This window comes from Hydractinia symbiolongicarpus, chromosome 13 (genome assembly GCF_029227915.1).
Source record: "Hydractinia symbiolongicarpus strain clone_291-10 chromosome 13, HSymV2.1, whole genome shotgun sequence".
NCBI classification, from domain to species: Eukaryota; Metazoa; Cnidaria; class Hydrozoa; order Anthoathecata; family Hydractiniidae; genus Hydractinia; species Hydractinia symbiolongicarpus.
Genome location: NC_079887.1, coordinates 22,181,383 through 22,193,652, shown reverse-complemented (window position 1 = coordinate 22,193,652; position 12,270 = coordinate 22,181,383). Strand labels below are relative to the sequence as shown.

The 12,270-nt window shown below is 33.4% G+C and overlaps 1 protein-coding gene across 1 annotated transcript; it reads left to right on the top strand.

The window, feature by feature from the left end:
• The first annotated feature begins 27 nt into the window (after nucleotides 1-27).
• Nucleotides 28-12,200, top strand: LOC130623226 (heat shock factor 2-binding protein-like). The gene is made up of 14 exons (XM_057438702.1): nucleotides 28-3,647; nucleotides 5,054-5,179; nucleotides 7,194-7,295; nucleotides 7,372-7,426; nucleotides 7,637-7,754; nucleotides 7,842-7,911; nucleotides 7,996-8,013; nucleotides 8,177-8,308; nucleotides 10,545-10,843; nucleotides 10,933-11,006; nucleotides 11,107-11,143; nucleotides 11,251-11,314; nucleotides 11,518-11,565; nucleotides 12,062-12,200. Exons 1-14 carry the CDS (start codon nucleotides 3,612-3,614, stop codon nucleotides 12,119-12,121), a joined length of 1,239 nt encoding a protein of 412 aa, XP_057294685.1. The 5' UTR covers nucleotides 28-3,611; the 3' UTR covers nucleotides 12,122-12,200.
• The last annotated feature ends 70 nt before the right edge of the window (nucleotides 12,201-12,270 follow it).

The following is a 12,270-nucleotide window of genomic DNA, read 5'->3' as shown; positions in this document are numbered from 1 at the left end:
TGCCAACCGGCTTGGCATGATGTCCAACTCAGTGCGGTAGGTTTTGCATAGCCCAGGTATTACCCTGGCTGCTCATGCTGCGCAAACTCTTTGCTCTGCAAATTGCTTTGGCAAAAATTAAGCTTGGTCTCCTAGCTACATTTTTCTTTTTTCTGTTCTTCTTCTTGTAGTTTGTGTAGCTAGCTGGCGATTACTTATTGTCACGCTATTTTTTGCAAAAGTTGTTGTTAATGCAAGCTAGCTTACATATTTTTGTACGTAAAAACGCAAGTTAGATACCACCTCCCAAATAAGTCCTGTACACAGGAGGTCGTGAGTTGCTACCTAAAATTTCAGACATTTTTGTAGTTATAGCTAGCTGGTCAGCTAGTTTTCAAATACTAACCTTTGTGATGCCCTTTTGGAAACACAGCAGAATTATTCTTTATTATATCTTTATAATATCTTTATTATATCTTTATTATATTTTATTATATTTTTGTGGCGCCGTAGATTAGTGGTTATAGCTCTCGTACTCTGTGCGGGAGACCGGGGTTCGATTCCTCTTGACGGCGATTCAACATGGGCGAGTGAATGTTACCATAGCCCCGGGTTAACCCAAGCCATGTGAGGGAAATTGGGAAGATGGCACACTGTGTGGGCCGTTGGATGTTGCCGGGAGTTGTCTAGTAGAGCGCGGGCTCTAATTGGGTCTGCGTAGCTCAAAATGAGCATTAAATACTCTAGGACTCTCCATATACGCCATGGCCCCTCCTGGAAATAATAGACAGGGTATATCCCTCGATATTTGTGAGGCTAGCCATGTAAAATGTGCACATCTATCTATCTAGGGCACTCGTGAAAAAGGTTGAAAAAGGACGAACATTTTTTTGTCAAAATTTTTTTAAACATAAATAGATTTCAAAATAAATGCATATATATAGCTATATAAGTATATAAAGAAACGATGTGTTGTTTGCACCATTATATGCTTACTCCTGGCAATCGCTACTGGGTCCTGTGCCTTCATGAAAACAATAGTAAGAGGTGTTCTACATGGCACTTACCGCTTCGTATATACACAACATCAGGCTTCTCATTTTGAGGTACGCGATTGCGTTCATACGTCCTATCATGTACCTAAATTATGTGAGGTACGGGAAGAACCGTGTACCTCCGTTGACAGATTACTTTTAGATCTGAGAATTATTAAATAATCCTTGTCCTTTTAATCTACGAGCAAGCCTATTCATAGCCAACCTGACCATCCTAGCTAATTCACCGACTCCTGATTTAGTTAAAAGAACTACATAGACTTAAATCTCTTTTCCCTGGCCCCTTCGTCGTTGGTAATCAGGTCTTACACAAGAAATCCAGTCATGCGGTTCAAAACTGCACTTACAGGTGGAACAGACATTTTATCATGGATTTAATTGTATATATTTTCTTCATTTGACAAAACAAATAGAAACCATAGCAGGTCCAAATTTACTGGGGTTTTTTCTTCATGCCCAGGTGTTATTTAAACAATTTTAATCATAATATTTTTTTCTGGGGACGTTTAATGAGCGTTTATTCAAAGCATTACGGTATAAAAAGTATAAGTATATATAACCTTGAACCAAGTATTTCTTTTTGTTCGCTATATAATTGAGGTAGCTTTGGTGATAGAATAGGGGTACTGGTAACAAGATTTATAATTGTTGAGGAAGTATAAAGGTACAAAAACCACAATTTATTTAATGAATTTGTATTTTCTATACTTTCTTCTTTTGCTGGTCGGTTTTCTGGAGTACGATATATGTACGATGTGACAACAACAGTTGATAGTTTGATATATTGCAAAAAATCATTCAGATTCATCAAGGAATTTAACTTGGAATGTCGCGTCGATTTTTTCATTTCATCATCGCACAATGCTGTCTGCATTTGAGCATCGGCCACTCCAACGGTTGTCTGCATATATATACTTTTACGTAAATTATCTTACCTGCGACTGGTCTCAGTATCGGCACAAAAAATAAAGCAGCTTTAAAATAATCTACTTTAATTTGTGTAGAGACAGACATTCTGTTTGTCTGGACAGGGACATAAAGTTCTATCTCTGAAAGTTAGTTGCATGTTTTGAAATTAAATATTCATAAATTGCTACATTTTTTTAAAAAGGGGGTAAAATATTAAAAAAAAAATTTAATCTGGTAATATTGCTCAGAGTAAAACAATCATTTTTTATTTATAATGTTTTGATTCGCCGAGAACCCAACGCTTACGTCACAACAAAAATATTATTTTAGCCTCCCTTTCATGTAGAATGGCTTTGAAAAATTTGTTTATATGGAAATGTTATTCGAGTTGTAAAACTTTAGAAATATAATCACTTATATTTTCGCAAAAAAAAAGAGAAGTGCAATTCAGTTCAGGATAGTTTTTTATTATTGTATTTTTACTAGACAGTACCTTTAATGCTTTTTCTAAAACAGTTTGTAAGTTCAAATATGATGGCTTTGATTGCAGTCTTGCCACTAAAACTGGAATAGAGGAACACATCAAAAAGGACACTAATTTGCATATCTTTAAACATATTGTTTCTCAGCTTATAATACTAATAATCGTTTTTAAAATAATAGATACCGTTAAAAACAAAGGTCATTTAAAAATCAAATAAGCCCTTCATATCCAATGGGAAAGTCTGATCTCCATTCTCAAACTGGCCCATCGGCACTTTCTATGTCTTTTTAACTGTGCTATTTTTTCATTTTTTCTCGTTTGTTTTTCTGTATTCTTTCTTTACATTATTTTCCTGACCTTTTACTTTGTAAATTTATATAATTGTTATAATTAACATATATATAATAGTAATTATTTAGCACAGTATTTATAACCACTAGATTTATGTATTTTATTTATTCTAGGAATGGCTAATGGCATTTCTAAAAAATGTTAAAAATTAAAATGTTGTTTTTACTGTAATAGAGGGCATTAAATTGACACAATTTTTTAGAATTTATAATATTTTTGTGCCTTGTTAACTACCTGGAATAAAATTGTTATTGAGAAAATTGTATCAAATGAAGGCTTCTTTTGAGAATTCTATGCCATGTCCAAAGTTTTTTAATGATACCATCACAGTGAATCTGCCCTTTGTGTCTTTGTGGAGGTTGTTTGCAGGACTCAATATTCTGCCGTGATAAACTGTTTATAAACTGTCACTAGGAAATTTTGTGTTGATAGACAACGTACTTTGTGGGCAAAATCAACTTAACTGAGAAGCCCTTGTAATTTTTGTGGCATTTTCTGGCGAGTTGGCACCCTTAGTAAAATAGCACCATCTTAACACTGACTATGTAAAATATATTATATTGTGCGATTACTAATAAAATATGGAAATCTCAAAAATAACCTTTCTAAATAAAAAAGTGCCACAGTGTACTCTAATTGCTTGTCGACATTTTGAAGAGATTTATGAGACTTTAACCAGATTTTCCACAAGAAAAAGAAAATGGGCACCTTTCGAGTTACCTTTAATTAGAGAGACTACTAACACACCCTGATTTAATAGCGGGACATTATAATCATATGTTTTGTTTTTTGTAATAATTTTGTTTAGGTATCTAACTAGAAGAAGACTAGCTATGGTTGGTGGTGAAGAGTACAAAAACATTTTACAGGTAATATATTTTTTATGTATGTAAAATGAGGAAACATCAAAAACAACCCGACAAACAACCTGACATCATCTAAAACGACCTAACATCATCTAAAACTACCTGACATCATCTAAAACAACCTGATATCTAAAACGACCCGACATCGTCTAACACAACCTGACATCATCTAAAACAACAAAGTCTTATTTAAAAACAATGAGGAGGTTCAAAATAAGGGTTTACGATTTCCGTCACCTCAATAAATAAGCCAAAGGCCGTTGCTTCCTTTGTTCAAGGTCATCATCATCATTCTTGGCTTAACGTCCGTTTTCCATGCTAGCATGGGTTGGAAGGGGTATATTAATGACCCTCTTCCAATCTGATCTCGACTGTGTTAGATCTAAACTCAACTTCCTCTGTATCAAGTCTGTCCTTATAACCACCTGCCAAGTCTTTCTCGGTCTGCCTCTAGGATTTGCCCCAGAAACTATCAAGTCTCTACACTTTCTTACCCAATTATCCTCCTCCATTCTTTCCAAGTTTCCCAGCCAATTCAATCTTCTTATCTGGATAACATCTTTAATTCTACGGATACTTAGCCTGCTTCTTAGCTCATCTGAACTCCTTCTGTCTCCCAGACTGGCGTTACACATCCACCTAACCATTCTCATATTCCTTTCTAAATGGTCAAGATCTTCCTGCTTCACTGCCCATGTCTCACTACCGTATAACATAACACTTCTTACACAGGCCTCATACAACCTACCTTTTACTTCAATTGACAAGACTCTGCTAGTCAACAAAGGAAGTAACTCTCTGAACTTTTTCCAGGCTTTTTCAAGGGGTGTGCAGTTTTTATCATGCGCATCATGTACGAGAATTAGGCTTAAGATTATTTAAAAAAAACCACAAAACTCACACATTGAAATAAGTTAAAGTAGAGCTATTTTGCCACCCACTGACGTCTTGTCTGGTAGCAAGCAGGTTTGCATATGCAGTCCCTTGACTTTATTTTTTGGTAACCAAGAAGTTATGCTTTAATGAGAAAAGCTTTTTGGGCAGTTTAATATGTAGCACACCTGCTGACTGTCCCATTGAGAAGGCACAGACTCCTCTGTTGTTTCATTACTATTGTGAAGTTTTTGTGTTATAGGGTTAGAATTAAATGTGAAAAGTGATCTGCAATAACAAATTTTTATTCTAAAGTTGAAGGATGTCCAAGAGCTTATTCAAATGTTATAAAATATTTTTGTTAAAATTGTTAAAAAGCTTTCTTATGAAGCTTGAGCATCACCATATTTCCTTATAAGATACTTTACTTTTAAAGCTCAAGTCATTTAATACAATTATTTTTAATAAAATTGTGAGAGTGACTTGTAAATCACGTTTCACAACACATTTATTCTGCATTATTCTTTCGTTTTCAGGAAAACTTAGTTCCAAAAATGAATATGGAACTTGAGGGTGTACTATCTGATTATCAAGCTTTGTTTCAATGTTTTGCCGATAATGAGTCAAGATGTGTTGCAGACATTTCTGTACCAAACATTGAGGTAAGCTTCGTAATAATATAAAAGAGAGGATGGTTTTCAATGATTGTAAAAGCAAGAAATTGAGAATGTTGTTTTCATAGAAGGAACATGCACTGTTCACAGCAACTAGGGATCATATGGGTTATTTAGTTACCGTATTTTCCGGTATAAACCTACACATCGTATAACCCGCGGCTCAGCTTTTTTAGGGAGTTATAAACTAGATGCTATCAGATAGCCCGCACCTTCGTATAAACCGCATAAGTGACAAGTGGGGGACGTTTAAAGTCGTGAACCCCAAACACGAGAACCTACTAGCGACTCTCTCAGTCTTAACTTCCTTGTCTCTGATTGCCGTAATAATGAATTAAAATCAATTTGACAAGTCGATCTTCTGCTAATGCCGACAGTACTAAATCAGACAACGCTGTTTTCTTTTTATTTGCAGACATTACTTTCAGCTGTTAATAACTCTTCTCCCTGCAGTTAAACAATCAAACAAACAAAAAAATGCTACCAGGTTATAAACCTAAAGTAAAATCTCTGTTTTTTTATGTATATTTAAGTTTTTTTTGGCATAAAAATAAACAACATAATTATTACGGATTGTCTGTAACATCGATGTATGGAACATTCTTTTCTAATGTTTATAGAATTTTGTTATCTATTTATATCTCAGCAATAACAGTGTGCATGATAAAATGAATGGTGGCGATGGGGAGGAGATAGTTGCGTGTGTCTTATCAATTGTATTTTATATTTATTTTTGATATTTTTAGTGGCCACCTGTTGCTCGAAGGTAGCGAAGATAAAAAAGAAAATTATTATCTATACTTTAATTTTAACATTTTTCAATATTTTTAACAGGAATTAGTAATTAAGTCCTGGCCACTAGGTGGTGAAATACCTGTCAATTAAACCTAAAAATGATACCTGCTATATTGCTCTATTACCAGAAGCAAATCATTTCAATGTGCTCAATGTGATTGCAAAGATATAAATAGATTAGAATTATATTCAACACAAAAGAAAACTGATCTCCAGAATTGTGTTTCAGAGAGAGCTCGTAATATTAGCACTGGCAAGCAATAGAAAGTTAAAGCAATTTCACTGTGTAAAAAAAATTAAATCACGTAGTTGAAGTAAGATTACGTAGATATAGGATCGCGCATGCAGTTATATTAATGTACGCATTTTATCCCGTTGGTACTATTTTCTTCATTAAATGTATAAATTTTAAATTTCAGAATAAATGACAGGAAATATAAAAGTTATCACAAAACCTGCACCACTTTATAACCCGCACCAACAGTGGAAGTCGTAAAAATCAACTTATAACCCGCGGGTTATATACCGGAAAATACGGTTAGATCATCTTAAAAGTATGTCGGCACACCCGTATTCTTCAATTTGGACCAATCTGGGCCAGGTTATAGATTGTTTCATAATGTGGGCATTATCAACTATATATATCACTATATATGTGGGCATTATCAACTGTATATACTTGTACAGTCTAACAATATTAAGTAAAACATTTTCTGTGCTGTAAATATAATTCCTAATTTAGCTTATTCCAGGAAATAAACAATGATACAGTTCACCAGCCTCATGTAGGGCATGCTAAAGGGGAGTTTATATTGTAAAGGTTTCAAAATTAAAAAAAAGTAAACCCATTCTCAAAGATAACTTATTTCCTGTGTTTGGTTTATTTGAATGCTTTTTATAATTGCGTTCACCTAAATTGCATTAAATTATTCCTTTTTTCTTAATTTCCTTTTGTGCCTCCTTAATGTCATGGAATAAGGTATGCAGGTAAAATTTATTGTCAGAATTTTTATATTTAATATTGGGAATAAAAAAACTCTACAATATAAGGTTAACATCATTTTTGAGAATGACGATGATGATGAAGTCATCTTAAAATCCTTATTATTTTTTACCAACTTTTTTACCCTTATTGTAAAAAAAGCGTCCTACAAATTAAATGAGATGTTATTTAGTATGAATTCAAACGATTCATCTTCATCCATAGGCAAAGATCAAGGATTTGCAGAAAAAATATTTTCTTATTCAGCAAGCTGATTTGCATAGATTAACTAAAGAAATCAAAATGATGCGTGATGTGTTACCTAAGGTATTTATAACCTCAATTTTTTATTTTTATAAGAATTTTATAAAATGTGCTTCACATTTTTTTGGTCTTGTTTTAGACGCTGAATAAAGAATTACTTAATGCACCGTTAAAGTTAAAGGAAAAAGATATAGGTGAGAACTTTTGTCTTTTCAAAGAATACACAAAATAAGGCTTTTGTATGTCAAATAAATTGTATTTAAATCAAATATTTTTGAATACCTTTATTTTTATATACATCACAGAGTCGAGTTAGAATTATTGTTGTGTAGGTGCATGAGAAATGTTAGATAGGAACGTGGAATTTGGTTATATTTATTTATTATTCTATTTGTTATACTTAGAAATACATAAAGTTAATTCAGAAAAGACAAGTTTAGAAAGAGAAGTTCTGATAACAAAGAAACGTTACGAGTGTCTTCTTAGTGAAGTTGAAAGAGAAAAACAGGTGCAAGTGAATCAGTGATTATAAATGGTTTGTAAGAGACCTGTTTTCATACATATTTAGACTTTTTCTCAGCAATAGTACCAGATAAAGTAATATAAAAGGGAATGTAACTATGATTATTGGCAACATCTCATGCCACAAACTAGGTTCACAAGTTCTAAAATGTTATATGTATTTGGATTTGGTTTTTCCTTTCTTTTTTATCTTGAATATCTATCTGTTTTGTTATATGACTACTGTGATTTGTTTTTCTAGGAAAATATGGAGCTTAGGGTAAGTGAAATAAAACATTCTTTGTTACTTTTCCCATTTGCTATTTATGTCAAAGCCTATTGCACTCCATACTATAAGCATCACAGAAATAAGTTTAGCAACAGAAAATAAGTTAACCCAAGAAAAATTACAGCTAATTCACAACGGGATATCTGTTATTTAGAAACAAATTGCGGAATTAACAGCAGTTACAAATGAACAGTCAGAATATTGTGCAAAATTGGGCAGTGCATCTTGTGCGTTGTTATGGAGAGTATCACAACAAGATGGTAGCATACATACAATGTTGAACGGGGTATTTTTTTACAACTGCTTCTCTTATTTTTTAAACGGCTTCCAGAGATTTTTATAACAATACATACTTTATTGTAATATGTTAGTTTGAATCATTATTCTTTATAATTAGTTATTTGTACGTACCTCTGATGATCGCTCATCGTAAAACTCAGAGTTATGTACATATTTTAATTTTTATCTTGTAAATAAACAAGTGAATAATTAGTTATTTGTAAATCACAAAGTATGGATTTTGCACTTTCCTCCGTGCTAAAGACATACTTAACAGGCAATTCTTAGTTTCATGTACTTAAATGTTGAAAAAAGAGATTCTAAATTTAGTATTTTATCTTCAAATAAAAAATTATCACACAAGCTAATATTTCAGACACGTTTTGCCTATAGCAGCAGTTGTATATGATATTAAAACGATATACGTAAATGATATTAAAACATGAAGCTTATTACAAGTCTTGCTAACCAGATTATAAAGAATGGTGCTATTCCGAGTGAGTGGCAGTCGAGTGTAATAGTGAATTGTTTCAAGGGCAAGGGTGATGCATTAGAAAGGGGTAACTATAGAGGTTTGAAGTTGGTTGATCAAGTAATGAAAGTTATTGAAAGAGTGATTGATAAGTTACTTAGAGAAAGAATTGATATAGATAAGATGCAATTTGGTTTTGTTCCAGGGCGTGGCACTACAGATTCAATATTTTTACTCAGACAGCTTCAGGAAAAGTATTTAGGAAAGAGAAAGAATCTCTATTTTGCCTTTGTAGATTTAGATAAAGCTTTTGATAGAGTGCCACGTAAAGTTATTTGGTGGGCTATGAGAAAATTAGGTGTGGATGAGTGGCTAGTTACGATGGTACAGTCTATGTACAGGAATGCTAGAAGTCGTGTCAGGATTAACGATTCACTTAGTGATGAATTTAGTGTAAATGTAGGTGTACATCAGGGTTCTGTACTTAGTCCTTTGTTGTTTATTCTAGTCTTAGAAGCGCTGTCGATGGAGTTCAGAACAGGTTGTCCATGTCCATGGGAGTTATTGTATGCAGATGATTTGGTTCTTATAGCAGAGTCGATGGAAGAATTAGTAAAAAAGTTTGAGAAGTGGAAGAAAGGACTAGAAGAGAAAGGGCTAAAGGTAAACACAGCAAAGTCTAAAGTCATGATTAGTAGCATTGCAGCCAAGTGTGACCTTGTAGTTGGAAAGTGGCCTTGTGGAGTTTGCAGGAAAGGGGTTGGTAGTAACTCAATTTTTTGTCAGACTTGCAAGCATTGGGTACATAAGAAGTGCAGTAGTATTAGTGGAAGGTTAAGAGCTGACATTCAGTTTGTATGCAAGCGTTGCAAAGGTGAGATTATAGAGAATGAAGTATTTCCAGCTTTAATGATGTACAACAGTGGCTCGCTTGAGATAGTTGAGAACTTCTGTTACTTAGGTGATATGTTGGGCAATGAAGGGGGTGTTGGAAGAAGTGTTACTTGCAGGATAGGTTCTGCTTGGAAAAAGTTCAGAGAGTTACTTCCTTTGTTGACTAGCAGAGTCCTGTCAATTGAGGTAAAAGGTAGGTTGTATGAGGCCTGTGTAAGAAGTGTTATGTTGTACGGTAGTGAGACATGGGCAGTGAAGCAGGAAGATCTTGACCGTTTAGAAAGGAATGATATGAGAATGGTTAGGTGGATGTGTAACGCCAGTCTGAGAGACAGAAAGAGTTCAGTTGAGCTAAGAAGCAGGCTAAGTCTCCGTAGAATTAAAGATGTTATCCAGATAAGAAGATTGAATTGGCTGGGCACTTGGAAAGAATGGAGGAGGATAATTGGGTAAGAAAGTGTAGAGACTTGATAGTTCCTGGGGCAAAGCCCAGAGGCAGACCGAGAAAGACTTGGCAGAAGGTTATAAGGACAGACTTGATACAGAGAAAGTTGAGTTTAGACCTAACACAGTCTAGATCAGATTGGAAGAGGGTCATTAATATACCCCGTCCAACCCATGCTAGCATGGAAAACCGACGTTAAGCCGAGGATGATGATGATGACAGAATCATTTTGCAAGCTTTTAATTTGATTTGTGGCAAATATTTTGACGGAAAATTTTCATATAATAAATACTTAACATTACAGTTATTAATTCTGTGGCAGTTATTACTTCAAAAATCCTATCGCATATTTATATCCTTTTTTGACGCAGGCAAATAAAAAGATAAAACTCAGACCTGCATATTTAGATACCAAATTAAATATTTTTTAAGGATTGTGGTACAGAATTCATTCAGTTGGCATATTATACACTGGAAAGCTTTTCAGCAGCTTTTAGCGACAATGTTGCCAAGTTAGACAAAGCAAATGATGAGCAGAGATTCGTGCTAGCACTGGTTGGGGTCATCACAAATATAACAGCATCTGCATATGGTCGTGAATATTTGATCTCTTGTAAGCACGGTAAAGAATTGCTGAACGCATTGATCGTGCTTCTGTCAGATTTACCAATGAAAGACAACATTTGGATGAAACTTAGAAATCTGATTTTAAGGACACTGTACAATACAAGGTTTGTTCAATAATTTATTTATTTTTACCTTTTTCCTATTTTAAATTTTAACATTATTTCACTCGTTTTATTTTGCTATACATTTTTAGTATCAACCAAAAGGGTTTAAAGTTCTTATGTTCGAAGCAAGAAATATTTCAAATTTTTTCTGCAGCTATTGAAGGTATACTCTACAGACTTCACATTTGTTTGCAGCATTTTCTAAAGTTCAAGGCATACATCAAGCTTGTCAAGTCTTAGGTTCAAATTTATGTGTATTTTAGGTGATAAATGTGCTGATAACCGACTGCAGGCTGTTAGGTAAGATTTAAACTTGTCATCAACTTCTTTTGTTTAACATAAGTTTTAGGCCTGTTATTAGTGTATACAGGCCAAGATCTTTTTCACTAGAAGATGTTTTTGTGTAGATTTATTCAGTCGATTGTATTGGAACCAGAATGTGTTGAAGCAATTCATGCTGTCTTTGAAGTGGTAAGTAAGAATGAATTTATTTCTTTTTTGAAATTAATTTGGAAAGCTTTCTGAGGGAACTAGGAAATAGTAAATGGTGGTAGTTGTAAATAATAAGCAGTAGAAAAAAATACCATAATAAAAAAGGCCTTATCCTAGAATAAATTTCGTTTAAGTCCTTTAATTTTTCATAGGATGTTTATGTTTCAATTTTTATATTTTAGTTACCTCTCGAAAAACTTAAATTTTTATCACAGAATGCAAGAGGAGAGGTAAGAGAATATTGATTTGTTAAAAGGATTGTTATAATCATAACTCTTGTATGGTGATTTCTTCCATGTAAGAACATTGATTTGTAGAAGGCATCATCGTTGTGTGAACTTGTTATCTCATGCATGGTGATCTTCAGCCATGTAAGGCTGTGTAAAGTTGTGTAAGGAAATATCAGTTTAATGTAAAAGAACATATTGGTCTGTTTAAGGATATTATCAGTCCATGTGAGAACATATCAACCTTCTCTTTTTATTTATTTCTTTTTTAGTCCTTATTTCATGAGAAATTCATGAGAATTCTCTTCTTTTTCTCAATGGAATTTGTTTTTGTTGATCTACATTACTTCTTGATAAGATTCAAAAAACTTCTGAAGCTGAAATTTGTACCCATCTAAAAGTACACTTTACATCTCGGAAAATAATAGTTTTTAAAACAGATTTATTGCCTTGTTTTTTATTACTATATGTTGACTTAAAAATATATTTGTTATTTTAGGTACAAAGTGCAATGCAAGAATTGATTACTGATCTAAACTTGTTAGAAAGAGAGCAGTAAAGAGTCTTGTTGACCCAGTTATCACTAAATTTAAGAGTCGGCTTGACTGATATGTTTTTACTACTGACAGATTGCTTCTTGTTTGAATCAGCAAGACATTTTATTGAACAATATTACATCATAATTTTTGAAATTTGTAAAATTTATTT